Below are 23,743 nucleotides of genomic sequence, written 5' to 3'. Positions count from 1 at the left end.
TGTTGCTCACACACACACAAACACACACACACACCATTACCTGCCAAGGCTGATGGGTTACCGCTGGGACATCTTGCTGTCTTTGCCTCAGCAGGCTGGTGACCGACTGACTGACTGACTGACTGCTGGTGAGTCAGAGAACAGCTGATGCTGTCAGACCCTCCCCTGTAGTCGTCTTTGCTGTTTCTCAGCCTCTACATCTGCAGAGCAGCTGCAGCACCAATGGAGAAGAAGCAAGGATCTTCTAATCAGTATGGTTCACTGGAGCACACTGAATGGAGCAGAGACGCCAACAAACCAGGTGATTTTGCAAACATTATCATTTTGTCAAATTCCTTTATATACGTTCATACAGTCGCTCTGACTGTGTGAACTGCGAATGTATATTTCTATAAGAAGCAAAGACAGCAGATCTGAAAATGCCAAGAATCTACAGGTGTCTGTTGAGCTGTGCGTATACGCAAGTTTTTGCTTGACTATAAGTCATGGAGGTCTATTTATTTATGATCCTGCAGTGCAAAATGATGAATAAAGACCCATTTGTGGGACCATTAGTCAATGAAATGATTTATCTTATTATGTTCTTCACTATTAGTGTTTATTTTTAGCATACTTTTTTGTCATCAATGTCATTCTTACGTGTCTCCACTTAGATTTAAATAACTGCAATGACATTTAACTAAGAAATTAACAAATCCTTCTGGTGTAGAAAATGGAAGTGAATAAAAATATTGGAATGGAAGCATTGATGGAATGGAATAAAATGACTAATTTGCTATCTGAATAACTTTGCCCATGTTACCAATTTCCTAATTTATAGTTTTTCATATTATAGATCTAAGCCATGCAGCCATGCAGAATCTCAGAAAAACATGTTTGTTTTTCTTTTACACTTGCATGTTTGCATGCGTCCTTCCCTTTTTTCCCAGCGCCTGCTCACTTTTTCTCCTCCCCTGATCTGGCTGATGTGTCAGCATGCTGATCTGCCACAGTCAACAATAAAGCAAAGTGTGGCAGCGTAAAACAGAGGGTTGGGCTTTAAGACAACAGCCTCGACTGAGCTTGTAATATATTTCACATTTTAAGAGGTTTGGATAAAGAGAGGAGCATGATGGTGGAGATATGATGGGAAATGAGAAAGTACTAACTGCAAGCTGGTAGGAAAGCAAAGCCAGTGTAAAGGAGGGAATATTTCAGATAGGTCTGGTGATGAGTCATAACTGCTCAGTGGCAGTATAACCTGTTCTCGAGAGACTGCAGTGGAGCATGCTGTAACCAACATTGAAATAATATATCGTGTCTGCAACATGTAGAAATTGTAAGAATCAATCAGTCTACCATCTAGCACGAAGTGGGCACAGTCTGAGTTTATGTATATTTAAGTTTGTTGCAGGGATAGTGTGTAATGTACTGGCTCCTTGAAAGAAAATAGCATCAATTTCTCATACTTGCTTCATGGAAATTCACATTAAAGTGCAACATTAACTAAAAAGTTATAATGTTTTAAAATGTATGTCTTCATGAATTCTATTTAAAGTTTTTAAGACCCCTTAAAACTTCTTGTGAATGTTGAAATATTAGCTATACAAAAACCTGATGGCTTGTTTGAGCAGGAACAATTGAGCAAGTTTCTCATCACCTCCCATGACTCCCTAAATGCTGCAAACACTTCACTCAGCCTATTGCCCTCGGCTAGGGATGAGCAACTCTTGTCCTCCAGGGTCAAAGTTCTGCAGGTATTAGATTTTTTTTTTTTTTACTGTGCCAACACACCTGATTCACATTAAATGGTTCTCTTCAAGAGCTTGTTATCAAGTTCTACCCAGACACGTTGACCCAATTATTGGGTGGAGGAAACATCCAAAACCTGCAGGACTGCAACCCTTGAGGACTGTCTTTGCCCATTCCTGTCCTTGATTATACTGACTTGGGCATGCTAGTTCATTATTTCATGGGTTCTTCAGAGACCATGCAAATATTTAACACCAACCTACATATGGTAAAGATTGGTTAATGCATTAATAATGCATAGCTCCCTATGCATTATTAATTGCGTGGAAGATACAGGTTGTTTGCCTTCACTTTCCTCAAACAATAGGTGTTGCTTAGAAATAGAAATCTTCAGCCATTGTAGCTGATTTTGCTCATAATGTGTCCTGTAACATAATAAATACAGACCTTATTGTCATGTTAAAAAGGTTTGAAACTTGATTTTTATTGCAGTGAGATTTCACTATTCACAAACAACATCTGAATATTTGAGTTCATATCACATCACTGGTCTTGTAGTGTTTTCAAGGATAAAAAAAAAACAAAAAACAGGGGCTGATCACACATGTAGGGGTCTTACAGTTTTGTGGGGAAAATGTGGTGGATCCCAGAAATAAATGTTTTAGCTCCATATTATATAAATATTTTTCTCTGACTCCATTGTTTTCTTGTACAAGGACATTTTTAAAGTTGAGTGCAGGTAAAGCACACTTTGAGGCGCCATATTTGCAGCATAAAAAGTTCAAATGTATGCCATGAATAAGATTCAGTTGTTTGCTAACTGAAACACCCTGCTTCTGTTCCACTTAAACACTTAGATGAGCTGTTTCCTTCTGCTTCAGCTGTTTAGAATAATCACTGGTTACAGCTCAATACTTAAAGTACAGACACAAGTAACAAGCTCAACGTATGCAAAGATACATAACTGCAATGTGATGGGTGAGTGCAAAAGGTGACAGAATTTGACCAGGTGTGTAATAGCAGCTCTGACACAGGTAGAGGAGTTGCAAAATCTGATTGCAGAAGGTAGGAAGGAAGACTGGGCTTTATCATTGACAAAAGTTTAGAATCTACTATGTGTCTGATGTGCCGATCATAATTATGGAATACCTTAGATTTAAACAATGTAGTAATCAATTTTAAAAAATTAAGTCCTCCGACTGCAATTTTTGTTAAACTTGGTTTCAGAAGAGAGTATTGCAAACTGTTGCGTAAGACAATAAGCAGGGCTACAGGAATGGTTTGCAAACCTTAATGAATTCTATTTTAGGAAATTAAAAAATAAATTTAGCGGAAAAATGTTGATAAAATATTTCCATTTACGCCCAGAAAGTCCATTACAAAGACAATGCCTTTTTCATATCAATTCTGTTTAAATATTGGCTTCCTATTAATGGTTATTACTCTATTATTCCATAAAGTGGAACCATGGGGAGAAAGGTTGTGTAAAAATTTGTAAAAAAAAAAAAAAAAAAAAAACTTTTAACAAATTAATTTTAATGGGACCTACCAATGACTCAAAATCTAATGCTCTAATAATTAATTTTTCCTATTTTACCAAATGTCTTTTTTATTTATGATGAATTTTGTTGTTCCATAAAAAATGTAAAAAGAAAAAGAAAAATAATAACAAAATTAACCTTTCTTATATTGGTATCTGAAATGTATAATATGTAGCTACCACTGATTAATTACTCCTAGTGGCAGGGACTACTCATTACAGTGGTCCAACCCCCTCTCGTAGCAGGGAAGGGAGACATGGACGTCATGTTTCTGTCATCAAAGCCAGCGGCCAGCAAAAAAGACAACAACAAAAAAAAAACCTGAACGCGTGGTTAAAAAAAATTTACGGAGTTAATAAAGTGTTGCGTTAACGTGCGATTAACATTATTAATTATAATACATATATATATATATATATATACCAAAAATTTACTACATTTTCTTCACATAGCAGCAGGCCTTCTTTTAGAGGAAATGGACATTTTGCACATATATTAACACTGGGCAACGATTAAAATTGTGTGACAGTGCCTCTCTTTATATGGAAATAATTGTAAACAAAGCCTCAGCTCTGAAAGACATTTCAATAGATTTAACAGCAGCATAATGAAGGATAACTGATGCATTTCACAGTGTTTTTACAACTAGCTCTGAATCGTACATGCCGAGTTTAAATGACTACACTCTCCTATTCTGCCTTTTCTTGTGATAGATCTGAATTTATGCCCTCACTCTACTTTGCACTTCAGTTCTACCTTGCCCAAGGCTAAATGAGACTAGAATAGAGATTGCTTTCCAGAGCTCTGCTAAGTGGTGGGGTGTGTACAAAAAGAATTGCAAGATCCTAGGAGACTATTGGTAGTGGTGTTGTGTTGGTATTTCCCTGTTTATGTCCTTCTCTGCAGCCAGTTATGACCGAGGTATTATCAGCTGTCTTTTGGTATATATTTTTCATATAAAGCACTGAGTAAAATACAAGTCAAATCAGAGCAGAATGCTTCACTTACCAGGTGAAGAAAAGGGGGGCACAAATGAGAAATCTTTTGATTTTTAAAGATAATGACTTTAGTAATACTTAACTGACTATTACAACTTCAGTGGTCATCAGATGTTAAATTTGTAAAAACAAATAGCCGATGATATTTGTCAGTGTTGATGTGGAACATATAGAAGTGCATTACAGGCATTACTTTTGAGGCAGACAATAAAAACACCAAACAGCAATAAAATAAAACACACTCATAAGCAAAGTATCAAATAATAATAATTAAAATGGTAAAAAATATAAAATAAAATCAAAACAAAGCAAAGCAAAATGAAGGTTTAAGAAAGCCAAAACAACCTGCCTATCTAGAGCCAAAAGCCAAGAAGAAAAGATGTGTTTTTCGGGAGGCTCGATCTCCCCATATTTTAACCGAGCTCTAGGAGTAGCCAGAAACAACTGGTTAGCTCCATCAAGGTCTAAGTCCTGGATCAAGATCAGGATCTACAAGGGTGTCAGAAAGTTATTAATATTAAAGAGGCTTTTGCCTCTTCCTGCACTGTACATTCAATTCTTTTTTTCTGTTCTGTCTAATGTATTTTTATTCTGTGTAAACAAATAAAATTTTTTAATTCAGTTCAAAGCCTTTATTGTGATTACACATAGTAGTGTAACAAGGTTGCTTGGCACTCCCAATACATAAAAACACATAGAGGCAAAGACACAAGACATATAATAAATTATACATTAAAATCTATTTTAAAAAAGATAAAAAAAACAGCATAAAAGTAACTACAGCATAAAATTAATAAACTAAAATAAAATAAAAACTAACTAAACTAAACTAAACTGTTCTTTACACTAAATCTAAAAAGTATTTTAAAGCCACCCATTACTTTCTATATAATCCTGTTAACAAACCAAAAATCTAAACCAGCCACACAACCTTCTTGTTAAAATGTGAAGCAGAAAAGAAGATGACCCAAATGCAGAACTCACAGAGTTGCAGACAGAAAGTAAACAAACATCTTCAAAAAGGTACTGCTAGACACCCAAGGATGTCTTTGAATAAATAAAGAGAAAAGGCTGAAAAAGAATATGTAGGAGCAAGAGTGGCAAACACAATGGAAAAAACTGAATAGATCATTAAAAACATGTAAGAGGTAATTACAGACTCAACATAATGTTAACTAGATCTAGTTAGTTAGCTGGACATAGCTAATTTAGCTCACTAAATAGCTAGATTAGCTTGCTAGATTACAGAGACATGAACAGCTAGCTAAACAGCTAGATTACAGAGACATGAACAGCTAGCTAAATAGCTAGATTACAGAGACATGAACAGCTAGCTAAATAGCTAGATTACAGAGACATGAACAGCTAGCTAAATAGCTAGATTACAGAGACATGAACAGCTAGCTAAATAGCTAGATTACAGAGACATGAACAGCTAGCTAAATAGCTAGATTACAGAGACATGAACAGCTAGCTAAATAGCTAGATTACAGAGACATGAACAGCTAGCTAAATAGCTAGCTTACAGAGACATGAACAGCTAGCTAAACAGCTAGATTACAGAGACATGAACAGCTAGCTAAACAGCTAGCTTACAGAGACATGAACAGCTAGCTAAACAGCTAAACAGACCCAAGTAAACGCTGAACTGCCGCAAAACAAAAGCAGTAATCGCAATGAAACAGAAAATTCAGACTAAATTATTATATTAACAGAACATGACATTAAAAATAAAATAAAATAAAACCAAAGTAAGGAGATGTATAAACTACATAGGCTAAGCCATTAAGTCAATTTATAAATAAACTAAGGCGTCTCACTTTAATGAAGCCATGGCATTATGCTTTTTTATAACAGAAAAAAATATTTCAAATTTCTATTTTTTTTTTACAGTATATATGTTGTTTTTCTTGTATAAAATTAAATGATTTTGTTTTTAGTTACTTACAGCCCACAGTTTCTGGAAATAGTTGCTGAAGCTTGCTAGTGTTTCTGCCCCACGGTATCATGGCTTCTTTGTGTTTACAGAAATGAACAATATTTTCAGTAACCAGGGACAGCTTCATCAACGTTAAACTGAAACCATGCATCATTCTAAATAGATTATGTATTATTTAGAAAACGTTACGGTCCTGTGTTTGTCTGATGTTTCACCGTTTATCCTCTATTTTAGTACTTAATTCCAGTTTTATAGTTAAACATCAGTTTTATTTGAAAAGCCAACGTTAAAGGGAAAGTTACCAGCAACACATTTTATTATATCATGACTGTTCATCTAGTTGTTTAATTACTTCAAATCAGAGTTGCTGTGTGTATTTACTGCCACTCTGTTGTTGTCGTAGAGAACCTTTTGCAGGTGCTTGAAATAAATCAATACATTTTGGTTGGTCCAGGGACAACAATTAGAGGCAGAATTATTTATTCTCATGATGTGCGTACCAAGTGTGCAAAATAAAGAAATAAGCATTCACACTAGATGTTGAAAGTAAAAGCAAATAAAACCTTTGAAGCAGGACATGTGGAGGCTGCAGTAGAAAACACTGACAGCTAAATAACCTTGTTGCTCCAGCTTTTTGCAATGTAACTGTTTACGAGAGGTCATACAGTAAGCGTGTCTGTGTGTTTATGTGTGGGCTGGGAGACAGCGATGTGGGACGTAACTGCTGCTCACACCCTGTAATTTGGCTTCACATCAAGCAACCAGTTTAAACTACACCTGCTGCAGCTGCAGCAAACCCTGATCCAAAAATCTTTTTTTTTTTAAATCTGAAGGCTATTTGGTAAATAAACAGAAACACTTTTGTCTATTTACCATTTATTATTGTGGGATAAGTCAAAATGATTGTAGTGCATTATTGCATTATTATTGTATCCACCAGGGGGCAGAAGACACGTATCAGATTTTGAGGGTTTAAGTTTTACCATAAAATGATGCAAAAGGTCTTAGAAACTGTACGTATCAAATATGATACGCAGCATTATGGCGTTAAAATTTAGATTCCTATAAGGTTATTGTTCTGTCAGGCCCCATTGTAATTAAACAACAATAACAAAAATAAATAAATAAATAAATAAAACTCTTGTGTGTTTACATTTGCTCACCTATAGATGGTTATTATTAGCCAGAGAAGGATGTGTAAAACTCCCCTTAATAAAGACAGTAATGTAAATAGACAGACTCATCACATGTTTGTCCAACACATATTCTTTTCCTACATTCAGTGTGACTGGAAGTTGCCTTTCTCTCCTCCTCTCTGTCAGACGATGATGTGGTGTCCATGGCAGACTCCACCATGACTGTGGATGACATTGAAGGGGAGCTCTTTAAGATTGAGAGGATCAGGGACGTCTTGGTCAGAAGGGAGTCAGAGCTCAGATACATGTGAGTAACAAATACTAACACTGCTGTCAAAGGCCAGACTACTGGGGCACAAAGTCAGGCCGGGAGTCGTACACTTTACTGCACACACACATAGGCTAAGTAATCACCAAAGTATAATATACTATATAGACCGACATCCACACACAACTATAAGCCACCAATCCAGACATTTTCTCTCTCAGACTCTCATCAAAAGACTCAATACAACAGTCACAGCAGGACTCCTTTATTCGTATCATATTATTTTAATTTGGAATAATATGATTGTGTCATTTTGACAGCAAATAATTTAGATGCCAGTTTACCATATATACATATAATTTGTTAACATCAATATTCGTTGCAACAATTAAAACAAGAAGTGGTCAACAGCACAGCACAGTGGTCTACTAACATTAGAAAATGAAAAAGTCAACTCAACTTCGACAGATAAGAGACAGTGCAGTCTTTAGAGGGGTTCCCAAACTTTTTCATGCAGCAACCTCAAGAGGTATGTTTGGTCCAGCAGGACCCACCAAATATTTCATGCAGTGAAATAAGCCAACCAGCAAAAGGGCTGCAATCACATCATTTACAACCAGATAAAGTACAAGGGTCACCATGGCAGCTACATGAAAACGGTCATGGAGAATCTGAACTAGTGCTTGTAACACACCAGTCGTCTCTCCGCCATCACTCATCAATTAAACAGTGAACTCACGTGATGCTGCGGCTGATTTGAAAATATCCAAAAACTTCAACTTGCCACCTCCTCCTCATCTGTGTTCCTTCTTTCATCTTTTTAATCTGAGTCCATTTCGTCACCATGTTTCTCTGCATCTCATCTGTTCCGCCTCAGCACGCTAAAAAATATTACCTTCATTTTCAATAACTGCCATTATTGGTGACAACTGACGAGCACAGTGTCAGTGCCATGCAGACCAATCAGCCATATATATATACATATATATATATATTTATATTTATCTATATATATAGATAGATATATATCTATCTATATATATATATATAGTCAGGCCACTTTTGGATCCAGGCCACTGGGAATTGTCCCTCCCGTGGGCCAGTCTGGGCCTGTCGCTGTCGCTTGAAGCAGATTAGGTATAGAATACATTTTTTTAAAAAGAAGTTTTATTTTCCTTTACTATTAGGAAAAAAAAATGTTAAAACTTAAAACTGGATCCAGCAGATCCAATGTATCAGGACAGCTTTAACAGAAAATATAACATTTAATTTATAAATAACAAAATCAGTCTAGTCATTTCAACCAAATGAAAGACAGTTTGAGGTCGAGATAAGTAAATCAACGAACCTAAACAGCAACATGAGGGACAGTCGGATCTACAATCAAATGTTACACAAAACAACATAAACGCTCAGCACAATGCAGATGGTTCCCTCATGCCAAAGAAGAGTGTCTGCAAGATGAACCAGGACTATGGCCAGAGAAGAAATTTTGCTATTTAGAAGTTAAACCAAGATCATATTTATCATGCATAGTACCCAGAATTCTGTGCTACCCTCTTGAATAGGAGGTACATGTTCAGCCTGCTGGGATAATGTCTAGAATTATAGCTCATATGACCAAATCTGACAAGTTTATTTTAGTCATGTTGAAGTCACTTGTGGTGAATTCAAAGACAAATGGGAAATCTGACTTTCCAACTTCTGCCAAAGAAAGAAAAAAAATCACAAGAAAAACCTTTATTTGAAACACTTGACAACGTATAGAACATCATGAACTGATTTATTTCTTAAATTAAATAAATAAATAACTGCAGATTAGAATTAGTCTAGAATAGTTTTATATATGAGTGAAGAGTTACAACAATTGTGTCTAATATACATTTTCACTGTTTCACTTGTGAAAACTTATGTTAATTTTGCAAAATGGGCTCATTTTCAGTTATTTCTTATGTTACTGAAAACTATCCTTGCAGCTGAAAGGTGCCATTAACTCTAGCCAGTACTGTTTCAAAACCCATCTGGTTCAGTTGTCCCTCATTTTTTTACCTCCTTTCTTTCCATCACACTCCAGCTGACCCCTCTATTAAAAATTCCATAGCTCCACCTGTGCTTTGCCGGCTAATCCATGGATATTTATTCATATACTCCTCTGACAGATAGACAGTAGCACTCCTCAGATGACAGGGGGATGTGAGGATGGCGTGTGTGGAGTAGCAAGTAAGACTCAAGCATATAAAGCAGGAGAATGATAGACTGGAGTGATAGTGGTGGGAGGAGATGGAGGTTAGAGTCACGATTTGAAGCACTTTTGTTCTCAGCTGTTCACAAACAAACAGACCCCAGGGTGTGTTTTCTTCTGGTAAATTAAACCAAGTGTGTCATTTTTTTCTGGGCCTCACAGCCATTTACCCACCTACATATCGAAGGAAAGCATCCTCCACATTGGGCAGATTAACCAACTGAGGCTAAGAGTGTGTGTGAGGGTACGTCTTACCCTGCATGAACCTCACAGGACTAGTGTGACGGTCTCTAATTTGCAGAGGAGGATTCAGTGGGTCATCCACCCCACTGATACTGATTCCACAAAGAGAGAGATGATGATACAGACAGGGGCAGAGTGAAAGTTATCTGGTTAAAGAGATTTTCTCATAACAAAAAGCAAGATCAATATACAGCTCTGTCAATCTTGACTCAGATGTGAGTCAAGAATTCACCCCAGTCTTCCGGAAGACTCTCATCCAGACTCATGGTTCTTCCTTTAAAGGATTCTTCACAGGTGCTCAGTCTAGTTGAACTGGTTGAACTATGACTGGCAAATAATGCAGCCCCAAGCCAGTATCCTCCCTGTGCAGATCCCAATGCAGAGGGTTGTCACAGGAAGGGGCATCTGACATAAAACCAACATGCAAATCAGTTTAATGTCTCATAATTGGAGATGTAGATGAGGTCGCAGATGGGAATGGAGGCAGTGCTTTGCTGTGGCGACCCCTGAAGGGAACAGGTGAAAGGAAAAGGAATGCTGAACGTCTTTTTAAAGTTCATGAGGAAAATTGAGTTTGAAAGACATGCTAATTAGCTGATGAGGATGCACTCAATGTCAGTGATACAGAGCAGATTACAAACACGCATGAAACAATTTTTTGCACATTTAATGAGTATTGGCAAATAGCTGAGAAAGTACTTAATCAGCAGTGGCAGAGATAAGTAAATTCTTATAAACTTAGGTTCTATTATGTATTTTTCTCTAACCACTTCCAAGCTACAGCCTTTTGAATTCCTGATATCAAAATTTAACTTAAAAAAAAAAAGCTCTGGCGCCTAAAGGGTTAAATAATGTTTTTGTCTCTCTTGTTTGGTTAGAGGTGATTAAAATGCACCTTTATGTGGTGGCACTTCAAGTTCAAATGCCCGTTTGCAGTGAGAACAATGTCTTTTCATAGATACAATTCTAACACTGCTCATCATCTGAAAGAGACAGAAACTCCTTAACAAGACTTAATCTGCACTGGATCACTCATCTTCCTTCCAATTTTGTATGAAAGCTGTGACTTGCATAATAATCTTGATTGACCTCTTTAAGTAGATTTCCTTTTCATTAAATTCACCCTGCAAACTAATTAGCAACCCCGGATGAGATCATTCCCAGTTTTAATATGTGACGTCCATTGTAATTTGACTGATATAAGCTTCATCAAGGGGAGTGCGTACATGTGTTTATGTGTGTTTCTTCTGTTTATCATGCTGGAGCAGGATGGATGACATTCAGCTGTGCAAAGAGATTACTCGTCTGAAGAAGGAGCTTCATAAATTAGTGTCCATACCAGGTAGGACTGCTTTAGATGCTGATGGCCAGTACTGAACAAAACTCTTTGCTTCTTTATATTTTGCTTTCAAGCAGCCAGATATTATCTTTAAAGTAGAGGCTTTTTGAAGGTCATTCAAAGATTTTCTTTGAACACTGGCAGTTTTTTCTCCCATTTTCACTCCAGTCTTTGTACCAGGTTATTTTCTTTAGAAGAATGTGTCCTTGTTTGCTGAGCCTTATAACTGTGACATATGAAATGGTAGACCATCCAAGCACAAAAAGGCAACTAATTCAAAGAATTTAAACATTATTGTGTCCACACATTACAGACAACTTAGTAAAGAACCAATTTCCAACTGCATCTTTAGGCATTTGATACTAATGCATAATTTGTTCCAATTTCTTTAAATGCATCTGCAAAAATGACCAAATTCAACACAGTTTGATGGTTATAAAATAATAATTCTGCACCAACAAAGTGATTCCCAAAGAGTTTTTAGTCCAAAACCTGGCGTATTTCAGCATGGTGTGTAATGAAGGAAACTGGAAAAGAGGAGAACAAAAGAAGAAGTGCCATGGCCTAAAAAGTATCTAGAGCTAATGAACAGTATTTAAAAAATACATCAACACATGCCAAAAATACACACATGACCTGAGAGATGCATCTGGACCTTCACTTGATCTATCTACTGTTCACTGAAGCTTCATCAGAAATGGTCTCCATGAAGAGCGGCTGTCAGAAAACATCCAAAGAAGCCTGTCAGGTTGATTTAATCCAATACAAACAAAGCTGTTTGTATCCAGTTGCAGTTTTTCTTTATGTTTCTGATAATATAGAATAAACAAATATGATCCAAATAATTTAAAACTCCATATTTGTCTAACATTGTTACTTAGTTGTAACTTATATTTTAAGGGGACATTTATTTTTGAAGAGTGATTTTATGAAGCACTAGTAAACAGTCAGTGTCTTACCCACAGTAGACAGCAGTCTGTGTGGTCTCAATTTGAAAAACCAGTAAATATTAACAACGTGTGAACCAAGCAAACCCCACTCAGACGATTTTCCCATTTAAAACATCTCAAACCTCATAAACTTAACAAGTGGCGTGAAGACTGTAGTGTTGTGAATTAAAACACCATGTCATTTCTACATCAGAAATGTGGAGTGGACCTTATATACGGTCCAGGCTGCAGGACAGTGTTGTGACCTAGATCATGTTGCATCAAGGAAGTTCTGCAGTATAAAAAATAATTATTTTTTTCCTTTTTTTTTATGCATATTGGCTTTTATTTAAAAGTGGGCAGAGACAGAAAGAGGGGGGGGGGGGGGACATGCAGCAATGGGCCACATGGTGGGACTTGAACCAATCACTGTACTGGGTACACAGGGCACCCTCAAACCAAATGAGACACCCAGTTTCTTTGTCTGCTATGAAATTTCTGAGGTGTGATATATTAGATAGAATTTCTCTTGTTCCTGCTCTGAGTAGTTGTTTGCTTAGCTCCATGAGCTTAGACAGAACTCCTGGAGAAAACTCTCCTCTGATGATGAGGCAATAATTCACAAAGCCCAACCTCAAAATAAATCATTAGATGCATACTATTACTACTATAAATACTATAAATACCAATACTAATAAAAATGAACAGAGATGTTCTGATGGATTACCTTTCATCTATGAATATATGTCCGTGTTCACTTGATTTATTATCTGCAAATTAACTCCTTTGCAAGTGAGTTTTCAGAGTGAAAGTAAATAATAAACAGGACATTATTTGGATACTAACATGTGTTCCTCTTTTGCACTCCAGATAATGATAAGTCCAATGAGGATCGACAGAAGGAAGAGGAGCTTCTGCTACAGATCCACAAGCTGGTTGAGACCAGAGATTTTCTGGTGGACGATGTCGAGTTTGAACGACTCAGGTGTGTTTCTAACTCTGTAGTTTGCACACAGATGACATAAGAGGTCCTGCTGTTGTCTCAATATATGAATTGGAAATTAATTATTAAAAATAAAAAAAAATTCAATTGCTGTCTAATCGAGTTGCAGAGCACATAAGACATTCAAGCAGGCTCATGGAGTTGCTAAAGGGGGAAAATCTTTAAAATCTATTTTTAATACATAGGCAGATAGATCTTTGAGATCTAAAACTTCCTTTATTGACATCTAAATAATGACTGAAAAGCCACAGTCTGGTGCATCGCTGGCTGTCATGACAGCGACAAATCCATCTCTCAGAGTACTGTACACATATCTGTCTCAAGGTTTTCCAGGAAAACACTAGAATGCTTCCTGTGAGGTGCCGTGCTGTGAGACTGAACCCTGGAGCAGACTGAAAGTACAGATTCAATTAAGGATGTATTGATGAGTAGCAGTGAGGGCTTTTATTAGACAGAGCTATATTAATCCAATAAAAGGTTGTCCTGCTCACTCCTGTACCATGCTGCACCCAACATGTTACAACAGAAAAGGACAATTAAAGAACTTAGAACATCACATAAATTTAGCCAAACGGATCATTAGTACAGAAATTAAAACTGTAAAGAACCAGCAATAAAAAATGGAGGTCATGTTGATGGAGATGGTGAGAAACACACACTTATTAGCCAGGAGTTGCACAGAGTAGATTACAGCAGTGGCAGAGCTAGACTTTTATACATATGATGGCCAGAGGGCAGGCAAGACTTTGTTTGGGGGCCACATAGTAAGAAAGGAAATTATTGTGTTCCTCTCTCTAATGAGTGATGAATGTGGTCACTTTAGGCCTGTTACACACATAGAGATTTTTGGGCTGTTTTTGTCCCGATTTTTCAAACGCCTGATCATCGTGAGATTTCCCTGTCCAGTTATCATTTGGTCTGTGGTGTGTTATGAGCCGATTTGTCTCAATAATCCGACAACTGGGAACACTGAACATGTTTAATATTTCAATGCAGATTTCTGAGGAACGCCAACGACTCGTGCATTCTGACTGTGTGTACGCACGGTATGTAGCCAATCAGAGAGCGAGCTGGTTGGGGAACAAGGAAGTATATAAAGTCCACGCCGTCTCCAGTCCGTTATTTTTTTTCAGTTCTGGCTTTTTCTGTTAACAATAGTCCAAAGACCACCATCATTCCCTCGTCCTATATATCACCTTCCATGCTGTGTGTTGTGTTTTCCGGTTGTTACTATGTTTCTTCTTCTTCATTTTTTGCCGGTTGTTGCTATTGTTCTTCTTCTACATTTCGACGTTTGTCCGGCTCAGAGAACTAGATTGTAGATCAGCAAATCTTTATGTGTGTGTTGTTCTGTGATTACATTTTCGGAGCACACCACACACAATATGATCAAAACTGTTTTTTTTTATCTTCACGTGTGAGGTCACGACCAGATAAAAAATCTTATAAGATTAAAAAAATCATTGTGTGTACCAGGCCTTAGAGAGACATGAGATATTAAACGTCTTTATATTAATCATCTAAATCACAAATGGAAATATTTAAAACAGATTCATAAAGGTCCATAAGAGGTTAGTTGGTTGTGTTGGGGTGCTGTATGTGGAGCTTGATGTAGTAGTAGGGGGATCAGTTACCTCCCCCCTCAGCAGTTCAGGTTTACTGTGGTAGACTGGATCTTAGGTTCTGCCTCTGCCTGATCTGTGTCCTTTATCTTAACATAAGTCAGAAATATCTTTCTTTCTCTTCATTCTTATAGCTTCCTGCACTAATTAAGAGTGTTTATTCTCTGACTGGAGAAAAATATGTCATGGTGTTCATGTCTCTGAGCGGACACAGGGACACATGTCCTGCCCCTGCCATGGAAGCACTGACTGACTGCCTGATTTTCTGAATTTTGTCAGTAAAGAAAGAAGCAAACTCATTACAGACCCGGTTGGACAGAAGCTCTGGTGTTACTGACACAGGATAATGAGTTAGCCTGTCAGCAGTAACGGACAAGACACAAGGATAATCGCAGAAAAGAACGATTGTCTTACATTTCTCAGCTCCAGATTATAAATCCTCAGTCTCTCTCTATAGATCTCATAGTGAACCTGCGACTTTGTTTTCCGCCACCTGCGTTCAGCTTTTCAACATTCTTGTTTTTCAGCTCTTACCATCGTGCCATTTTTCCATGGAACTCTCTTTTTGGCAGCAATCACTTTCACCCTGGTGGGAGCATTGACACCAAAAATGCCATAATTTTACCATTGAAATTATCCTCAAGCTCATCAACTGAAGGCCGGTAAAGTGTGCTGTTCTTAATATAAAACATTGTTCGTGTGAACAAGACTTTGTTGGCAGCTGACAGAAAGCTGTGAAAGTGATGGGAAGGTGAGAGACAGAGAGAAGGAGAAGAGCAGTAATGAGATGGACCAGTGAAAGGGGAGGGGGGACATAGCAAGGCCATGTTGTCCATGCTAATAAATAGAGATATCTGTCCTTTCTCATTTCTATTTGTTTATCTCGATGACTGTCCTTCACAAAAAGAAACAAAAAATCTCTCTCAACTCAGTTTTTGCTTTTAAAATCAGAAATATGACCCTCTTGGAAAAGTTATCAAATCCTTTCTGCATTCTGACCAAATAAATGAACGTCTCCTCTGGCTTGATGCATTATAGAAATAAGTTCTTTGGCGAGATAAAGTTCAAATAGATGTCTGCAATTAGCAAACGACGCAGCATTTAATTAAAAATACGGCAGCAAATTCTGGAAACATACATAAAATAACCTGTACAAAAAGCTCAAGATAACAAGGTAGTTACAACCCCAGATTAATTATCCTAAACACGTTAAAATCCATAAGTGGTTACCTCAGAAAGCAAAAGTTGCAGGTTTTGGTGTGTCTCTAACATTCCTCATATCTAAACATCATCAATAGTCTATAGTTAGGTCTCAAAAGAGCATGACATGAAAGGTAACCAAAGAATATTGCAGATCTGGAGGACCACAGAGAGGAATCTTCAGAAATCTCCCACTCAAGAAATGAAAGTATAAAGCATTAAAAACTTAGTAATCATGCAGGCTCTTGCTTGCTTGTGTATGTGTGTGTTTATGTGTTTATGGTTGTGTATTAAGATCATAAAAAAATTAAAGATAAAAACATTCCTGCTATTAATGATAAAGAAATGTGCTTCAGTTGTATTACTCTTGAAAATCAGGTCATGTTTATCCTCCTAGCTGTCACCATTAACTTTTGCAGAACATTATACTTTTTCTTGGGTAGAATGTCCAAAATGGCTCATTTAGGCACTCCCAATGTTTTAGTCTTGTCTGTGATAAATCTTTTTGTTTTTGCTGCCTCTTTTAATTGTCTTGAATAGTTCTCAGCATTCTGCTTTAAAGCCCCACCACTGAACTGGCTATTTGTTTTAGATTATGTTAGCATCCGTCTTGCATCCAGTTTCTTTTCTGAGCTCTCTCCAGCTATTAAATGTCAGCCTGATGTGACTCCTGTCATATTTCTTGGTTGGTCCCCTTCTCTCTTTCTTTTCTCCTCCGATAATATCCTGTTTGATTTCTCTGCTGAATCATGCATGTTGCATGTTTGAAAGGGCCAGTATGTTGATAACCAGTTGTTAGCGTGTGATGGGGTACCTTAATTTGAAATGCCTCTGGAAAGTGATGAGCCAAGACAGAAAAAAAGTTGCTAAGTGCAGTTTCTCAGCCTTGAAACGCTGCTGGGCAAGGATGACTCCAGGAATGTACACAATAAATATCACTGTGCCATCAATACAAGTCAGAAACACAATGTTTTAAGGTCAGAAGGTTATGTAGTGCTACTTTAGAATGTAAATACCACACCAGCTATCAATTGTGAACATTTTACCTGCTTAGCTACTAATGGTGAAAAACAGTCCACACCAGTCTGATTCTGAAAAAGATGGAAAAAGACGAAGCAAATTGAACAATATCACAATAAATTGTGGAGGCAATGTTGCGCAGCATAGCTGACATGCAACTAGCCAAAGGAACAAGAGGATGAAGAAGCTGTGATATGTTTAATGGCTGGACAGACCACTACTGTTTACTGTGCTGCCTTTTTTATGTTTCTTTCTGAGAATGTGCATTATCATCTCTTCTATTGCCATGTTTGCTATTTTCTGAAACTGACTTTGGAACTCTGTGCTGCCCTCTAGTGGTTGTATTGTCTAACAACAATGCTAATGTAAAGTACACATTGGAGTATGTGGGCAGTGATGTTTGACACCGTTTGACATGGATGTACCTAGTTATGAATGTGAGAGGAGCATAAATGATGTCTAAGTAAGGCTGTTTTTATAGGAAAAGTAAGGCATTTTACTGATTTTATCAAGAGTCGAACCAGACCTTTCTGTGTGGTGATGGCATGTTCTCCCTATCAATCAATCAAAACTTTATTTATAAAGCGCCTTTCGTACAGGATTGTGGCTCAAAGCGCCTTACATTTAAAAACATTCCCGTCCAATCACCCTCACCCCCCAACCCCCATACAGGCACACACACTCCTTCAGCCTAGAATAATTCAAAGTACATGATGCCAGGTGCAGATGGACAAATGAGGAAACCTCATCAGTAGGGGATCCATCTGCACCAAGGGTGGGACAGTATTCTGCCAAGTTTCTGCAACTGCAGGGACACAGGAGCACGGCGGCCCGGGGAGACCTGGCTGAGACACCAGCCCCCACCGCCAAGACGTACGTCCCACCGCACCGATCAGCCTATACCCTATGTATAACTGGGTTTTCTCTGGGTACTTCCTGGGTACTTTGGGTGTATTGGTATTCCGGCTTCCTCCCAAAGTCCAAATACATGGATACTAGGTTAACTCTAAATTGTCCATAGGAGTGAGTGTAAGCGTTAGTGGTTGTTTATGTCTCTATGTTGGCCCTGCAATGGACTGGTGACCTATCCAGGGTGTACGTACCTCTCACCTAGCTGGGTCTGGCTCCAGGCCCCCGTCACCCTTCACAGGAATAAGTGGGTATTAAAAAAAAATGGATGGCTGGAGATCAATGTCAGGATATATAGCTTTATTTTTATATTCATAAAAAAACAAAATTATGCCTTAAATGAGTATTCAATTGTTTTTTCTTTTTTTTTTAGGGAGAAAGAAGAAGATAAAGAAATGGCAGATTTTCTGAAATCTAAATTCCCAAAAAATATGAAGAGGACAGGTATGTAAGCACAAACCATTTAGACTTTTGCTCAATGAAAGACAAAACAACATGAAACTTTAAAAAAAAATGAGACGAGAAGAGAAGAGAGAAAAAAAAAAAAAAAAAACTGTGATTTCAGGTTAAACTCTTGAGGGTTTGGATGACTTTTCTATCCACTGACTGGATGAACATAAAACACCAGTGAGAAACAAGAGTAACACTGTAAGCCAGTCAGGAAAAAAACAAGCATTAGAAGAGTCAAGATTCAAAGTGTTCCCCTGAACAATGAATTTCTTACTTTGACGTCCACACTGAATGCCATAAAAGATTATAAAATAAAGAATAAAAAAGTAAAAAAAACTCTACATAGAAAATAAAGATAAAGATGCGATAAAAAAGATTTAAAAAAAACTTTGAGTAAATCATCACAAATGTGCAGTGTGCTACAGAACTGTTGTGCCACATTCAACAATAAATGATTAGCAGTGCAAAAAACAGTCATGGGGTAGATGATAAGATGCATGTACAATATCTGTTATAAATGTTAAGACACATAAAATAATAACAATATTGCAATTACTGTGGTTGACAATATAAAGTCAGTGTTCAGGGTACAGGCCGTTGTTACAGACTCCTAAAAGAAGATCTGAAATAAAATAAAAGAATAGAAGTCTTTCAATTCAAAGGGTTCATTGATAATGAAAAATATGAAAAAAAAGAAAAAGGAAAAATTCCCAAAAGTACAAAATAAAAAATAAATCTGGTATTAAGATTAGGTCATTTATTCTCTCAAATGAGAAAAAGTATGACGTATATACCACCATAGAGCTTTAAAAGAAGCTTGTGGGGAAAAGGAATTAAAAGGGTAATTAGCAGACAGGTGCTGACAATTAAATGCCATGTGAGCATCTCTGTTAAAAGGGAGTTCTGATAATTTTGTCTTTTTTTCTGTAAGCTCAGTGCTGCCCATTATTAGGACATTCCCAAACTATTTGAAGCCCATCTATGTGTGAAATATGCAACATTCAAGGTAATTTCCACTTTTCCCAGGAGCTACATCTCAGGCTCAGTTAGCTTCAGTTAGCATGTTTAATGTTAAAGTTTGTGACAGTGAAATTGGAATATATGTATGTATACTGTATATGTATGGTTTGTTTTGAAGAGTTTCCAGGAGAAAACCTCTTCTCTAAGGAGAACACAGCAACACAGCTTCATTTAGCAAATCTGCATCAGGACAAATAACAAGACTTCTGGAACAATGTTGGACAGACCAGACCAACGTGGAGATATTTGACCATGACAATGCACAGAACTACTGTAAGTTTGAGGGAAAGTAAACAGAGCATATCAGCAGAAATAGTTATTTCCAACTCTCAAGCATGGTGGCAGCTGGATGATTTGGGCAGGACCTGGACACCTTGCAGCCATTCTGTATGCCAAACTATTTTAAAGTCAAATGTGAGGCATCTGTTTGATGACTAAATCTTGGCTGACATTGGCTTACCAGGGTCAATGATCCCTGGTAAGCAAATCTATGTATGTAAATGTAAAAAATAAAATAAAACCTTAATGATCTAAAGCTATTTTACAAACAACAGTGTTTTAAATGAATGACAGCACAGTGGTAAATGTCCCATTTTTGTTGATGTATTTATCTTATTTTGAATCTGGTAGGGGCCAGATTTTTTTTTTTTTTTTTAACAATAACCTTATCAAATCACAAATTTAAGGGAATACACACTCTTTCAAATGTGTGAGTTATGACTAGAGTCATGGATTTCTTTTTATTATTCTGTAGTTAAAATTTTCTTTTGCCATTCATCAGTGTGACACGTTATAACCCCTACAAAGTCCAGGGGAAAAGAGGTGGCAACACAAACTGTCAGAGTTGGATACGTACAATTAAAGCAAGTTTATTTACAATATGTGTTAATATATAACAAAGAAATCATTCACCAAATAAACAAAAAAGTATCCAAATGTCCTATTACTAAACACAAACTCCAAAAACAAAATAACAATCAACACCAAGCGTCCTGTGACAGGAGTAAAAAGCTCACAATGGCAGTTAGCAACAACAAAAAGGAAACAAAAGACTCTGTTCTGTAACTCTATGTCAAACTAGCTCCAACAAAAGACAAAGATCTGTAATTCAACAGTAAGCAAGCTCCAAGACAGCCAGTCCTCAGCAGCAAGCTGTAATCCCGCTCAACTTTTGCCCACAGTGGCAAACTTACTCCAAGCTGACACACCAGGAGCTTATTTAGCAAGGTGTTTTCATGACTGGCCAGTCACAGTGGAGATGGATCTGATGGTGACCAATCCTGGAAAAGGAGGGCGGAGCCATAGGCACAAGAACAGCTGCCAATCACCTGCAAGCACTGGCACAGTCCAGTTACATACAGGCCCAACAGCCCGACAGGCCTAGGGCTGTCTCAGCACAGCACATAACTCGGTTGTTTGGATCTCTTTCTTACACTGTGACTGCTTTGTGTTTCAGGTGTGTCAGCCAGAAGAGCAGCAACCAGGGCTCAACAGACCTCTTCCCCATTTACTAAGACAGGCCTCACCCTCCTGAAGGAGTGTTGTGGCTTCACATGTTCCATCATGTAGACAGAAGACAAAATAAATGGCCCTGCTGCAGAATAAACCTTCACAGACTAAGATGACCATTTCACAGGAGTCAACTTTTCCAGTTATTCAGTTCAAGCAAGACTTACAGAGGCATGGATGGACTGGTGCTAAAGTCAGTTTAAAAAGGTCGCAGAAATGTTATAATGTGCTATCCATTCCTGGATATGATTTTTCTTTTTTCATTTTTTGTTATTCCCTGTGTCTCTGCTTTTGTACTCCAACCTAACTTACTGTAATTATTTCTATTTTTCCCACAAGCTTTGAAGGACATAAACAGCCGAGCACAAGTCATTTATGTCTGCTGTGAACACTAATTGGATTCAACCACCATGATTCACACACAAGGTCTATATTTAAAGACATCATGGGGCTGTGATAAGTGTCATTTGGTGAAAGTAGCTGTTTTGCAGGAGTCAGCAGGCCAGTCTAGACTGCTGGAACACATAATGAGTATCAGGGAAATGACACTAATGAAGCTGACATTAATCTGGAGTTCTGTTGGTGTAAAGCTACACGCGGTTTAATGCTGCATCCAAATGGCTTTGACCTTTTAGAAGTGGTGGTTTGTTTAAGAGGAGCCAGTGTTTCAGTACACCTCATTCTCCTTCAATAACCGCCCACTCATTAAGTCTCTTTTTTATTTGCTCCTGCATTTAATGGTGGCATCTGTTTGTTATATGCTAAAACTGATGTACCAGAACATTATGACTTATTTTTATTAGAATTCATCATTCTCAGTCCACTGCTCTCAGCTTTGTATCATTTCCACAAAGATAATGGTTCAGTACTCAACTGCATTACCACCAGATTCAGTATAAATGGTACACGACTTCATCATCACACTAATGCCAGTGCACAAAAATTAAAGTGTGTTATGCTCCATACTAATCTGCTGGACAGTTTTAAACTTTTAATGCCGTTTCAACAGTTACTTGTATTCATGCGACGTTACATCTGCCTCAGTAATGGAGAATGACAGCTTATACTTTAACCCTAAACATTTTAGCGCATCCATGTGAAATGACAAAAGTTGGAAATGTGTATAAATGGCATGCATAAAATGCCAAAAGTGATGTTGAAAATGAGGTTCCTGAAACTGCAGCCTCTGGTGTTGCAGAAAAACCCAGTATTGGCTTGTGTTGCATACAAGTCCTTTATTGTTTGAAATGCCTCATGTTTGTTTTCCTTTTGGCTGTTCAAAATGTTCAGATCATGAAATGGATCAGGATTCTGTCAGGACGCGTCATGAAGTCATAAAACAGCGATGGTGAACCAAGGATTTTACGAAAAGAGGCCAAGAAAAGTGACTTCTGAACATTTTATTGGGGCCAAACAATCTGAGTTCAGGCATGTCAGAGTTTGAAGTGTTTACTTTGTCAAAGGTTTGTAAATCACTTTACTTCAGTTATTAAAGGTTCTTCTCTGTTAGCTTCTGTTATGTTGTGGGTAAAATAAAGCTCATGGGGAGACAAAATCTATAGCTCTTTTTCTTGTTTTTACTCACCATGATTGCAGTTGCAAACTATCAAGTTCAAATTCTGCCTTCTACATTTTTCACAGTCCTTTCAGTTTTCTAATTAACCGCTACCAACATTTCTAGTTAGCTCCACCTACAAATGGTTAAGATTTTATGGAATTCGCAGTTGAACTTTCATTGGTCATGGAGGTCACGATCCTGCCCTTCATGAAACAAATACTGAAACATTGTCATCTCACTGTTTATTAATGTGGACTGGGAGACCGCTTTCTGTTTACGACATGTGAGACAGGTTGCATATTAAAGGGATATTCCCCTTTTTTTAAACTACACTACCATTTAAAAGTTTGGGGTCACTTTACCATGGGATTCAATAGGGAAGTGACCCCAAACTTTTGAACGGTAGTGTACATCAGTGTACTACTACATGCATCTTCCTTCCCCTCCCCACTTCCTCTCCATTTGCATACTCATATGGAGGATCTTCAACATTAAGTGCCCTCTGAAACTTATTAGTGTTGAGTGTTGGTGGCTTATAAACACCCTCCAATATGGGCATCAGTGGCACAAGCAAGTACGTGCGCTGAAGCTGAAGGACATCAGTGGTAACCCATGCATAGGGAGGCAAAGACTCAGATTCACCCATTTTCAGCAGTGGGATAAAGCAGATCCACTGTGGAGGAGAGACATGATCCAAGCTGAGGTCCAGCACCTGGAGGAGGAGAGGAGGAGGTCTAGGGTAGTGGAACTTGGATCACAAGGAGCCTGGACAAAGTGGGACCTGCCAAAGCGGAAGAGCACCTGAAGCTGGAGCCCTTCCGCATCTCGCTCCTGCTCCGCGCAGTGTACGACACCCTGCTATCACCAACAAAGCTCCACAGATGGGGAATGCAGGAGGACCCACTAAGCAGGCTGTGTGGAGGGAGAGGAACCATGGCGCACATACAGGCAGGAGACAGGATTGGTCTTAGCCAGGGAAGATACAGATGGCAGAACAACAAGGTCCTTTGCGCCTTGGCCAACACCTTGGAGTGGGGGACACCTACACCAACCAACCATTCATTAGAGAAAAACAGAAACCACCAG

At 37.9% G+C, this 23,743-nt stretch overlaps 1 protein-coding gene across 2 annotated transcripts; it reads left to right on the top strand.

Moving 5' to 3' along the window:
• The first annotated feature begins 48 nt into the window (after positions 1-48).
• LOC121637792 (bMERB domain-containing protein 1-like) lies at positions 49-22,654 on the top strand. 2 transcript variants are annotated; one of them, XM_041982072.1, is made up of 6 exons: positions 50-301; positions 7,532-7,652; positions 11,367-11,440; positions 13,237-13,351; positions 18,494-18,564; positions 21,047-22,654. In XM_041982072.1, the coding sequence occupies exons 1-6, from the start codon at positions 223-225 to the stop codon at positions 21,157-21,159; spliced, it is 573 nt and encodes a 190-aa protein (XP_041838006.1). In that variant the 5' UTR covers positions 50-222; the 3' UTR covers positions 21,160-22,654. The 2 variants fall into 2 exon arrangements, with proteins under 2 accessions (XP_041838007.1, XP_041838006.1); XM_041982073.1 differs by lacking the exons at positions 18,494-18,564; positions 21,047-22,654 and adding an exon at positions 15,519-15,853 and having other exon boundaries at positions 49-301.
• The last annotated feature ends 1,089 nt before the right edge of the window (positions 22,655-23,743 follow it).

Source organism: Melanotaenia boesemani, chromosome 4 (assembly GCF_017639745.1).
Source record: "Melanotaenia boesemani isolate fMelBoe1 chromosome 4, fMelBoe1.pri, whole genome shotgun sequence".
NCBI lineage: Eukaryota > Metazoa > Chordata > Actinopteri > Atheriniformes > Melanotaeniidae > Melanotaenia > Melanotaenia boesemani.
Note: the sequence above shows the minus strand (reverse complement) of the source record. Positions and strands in the feature narration are given on the sequence as shown.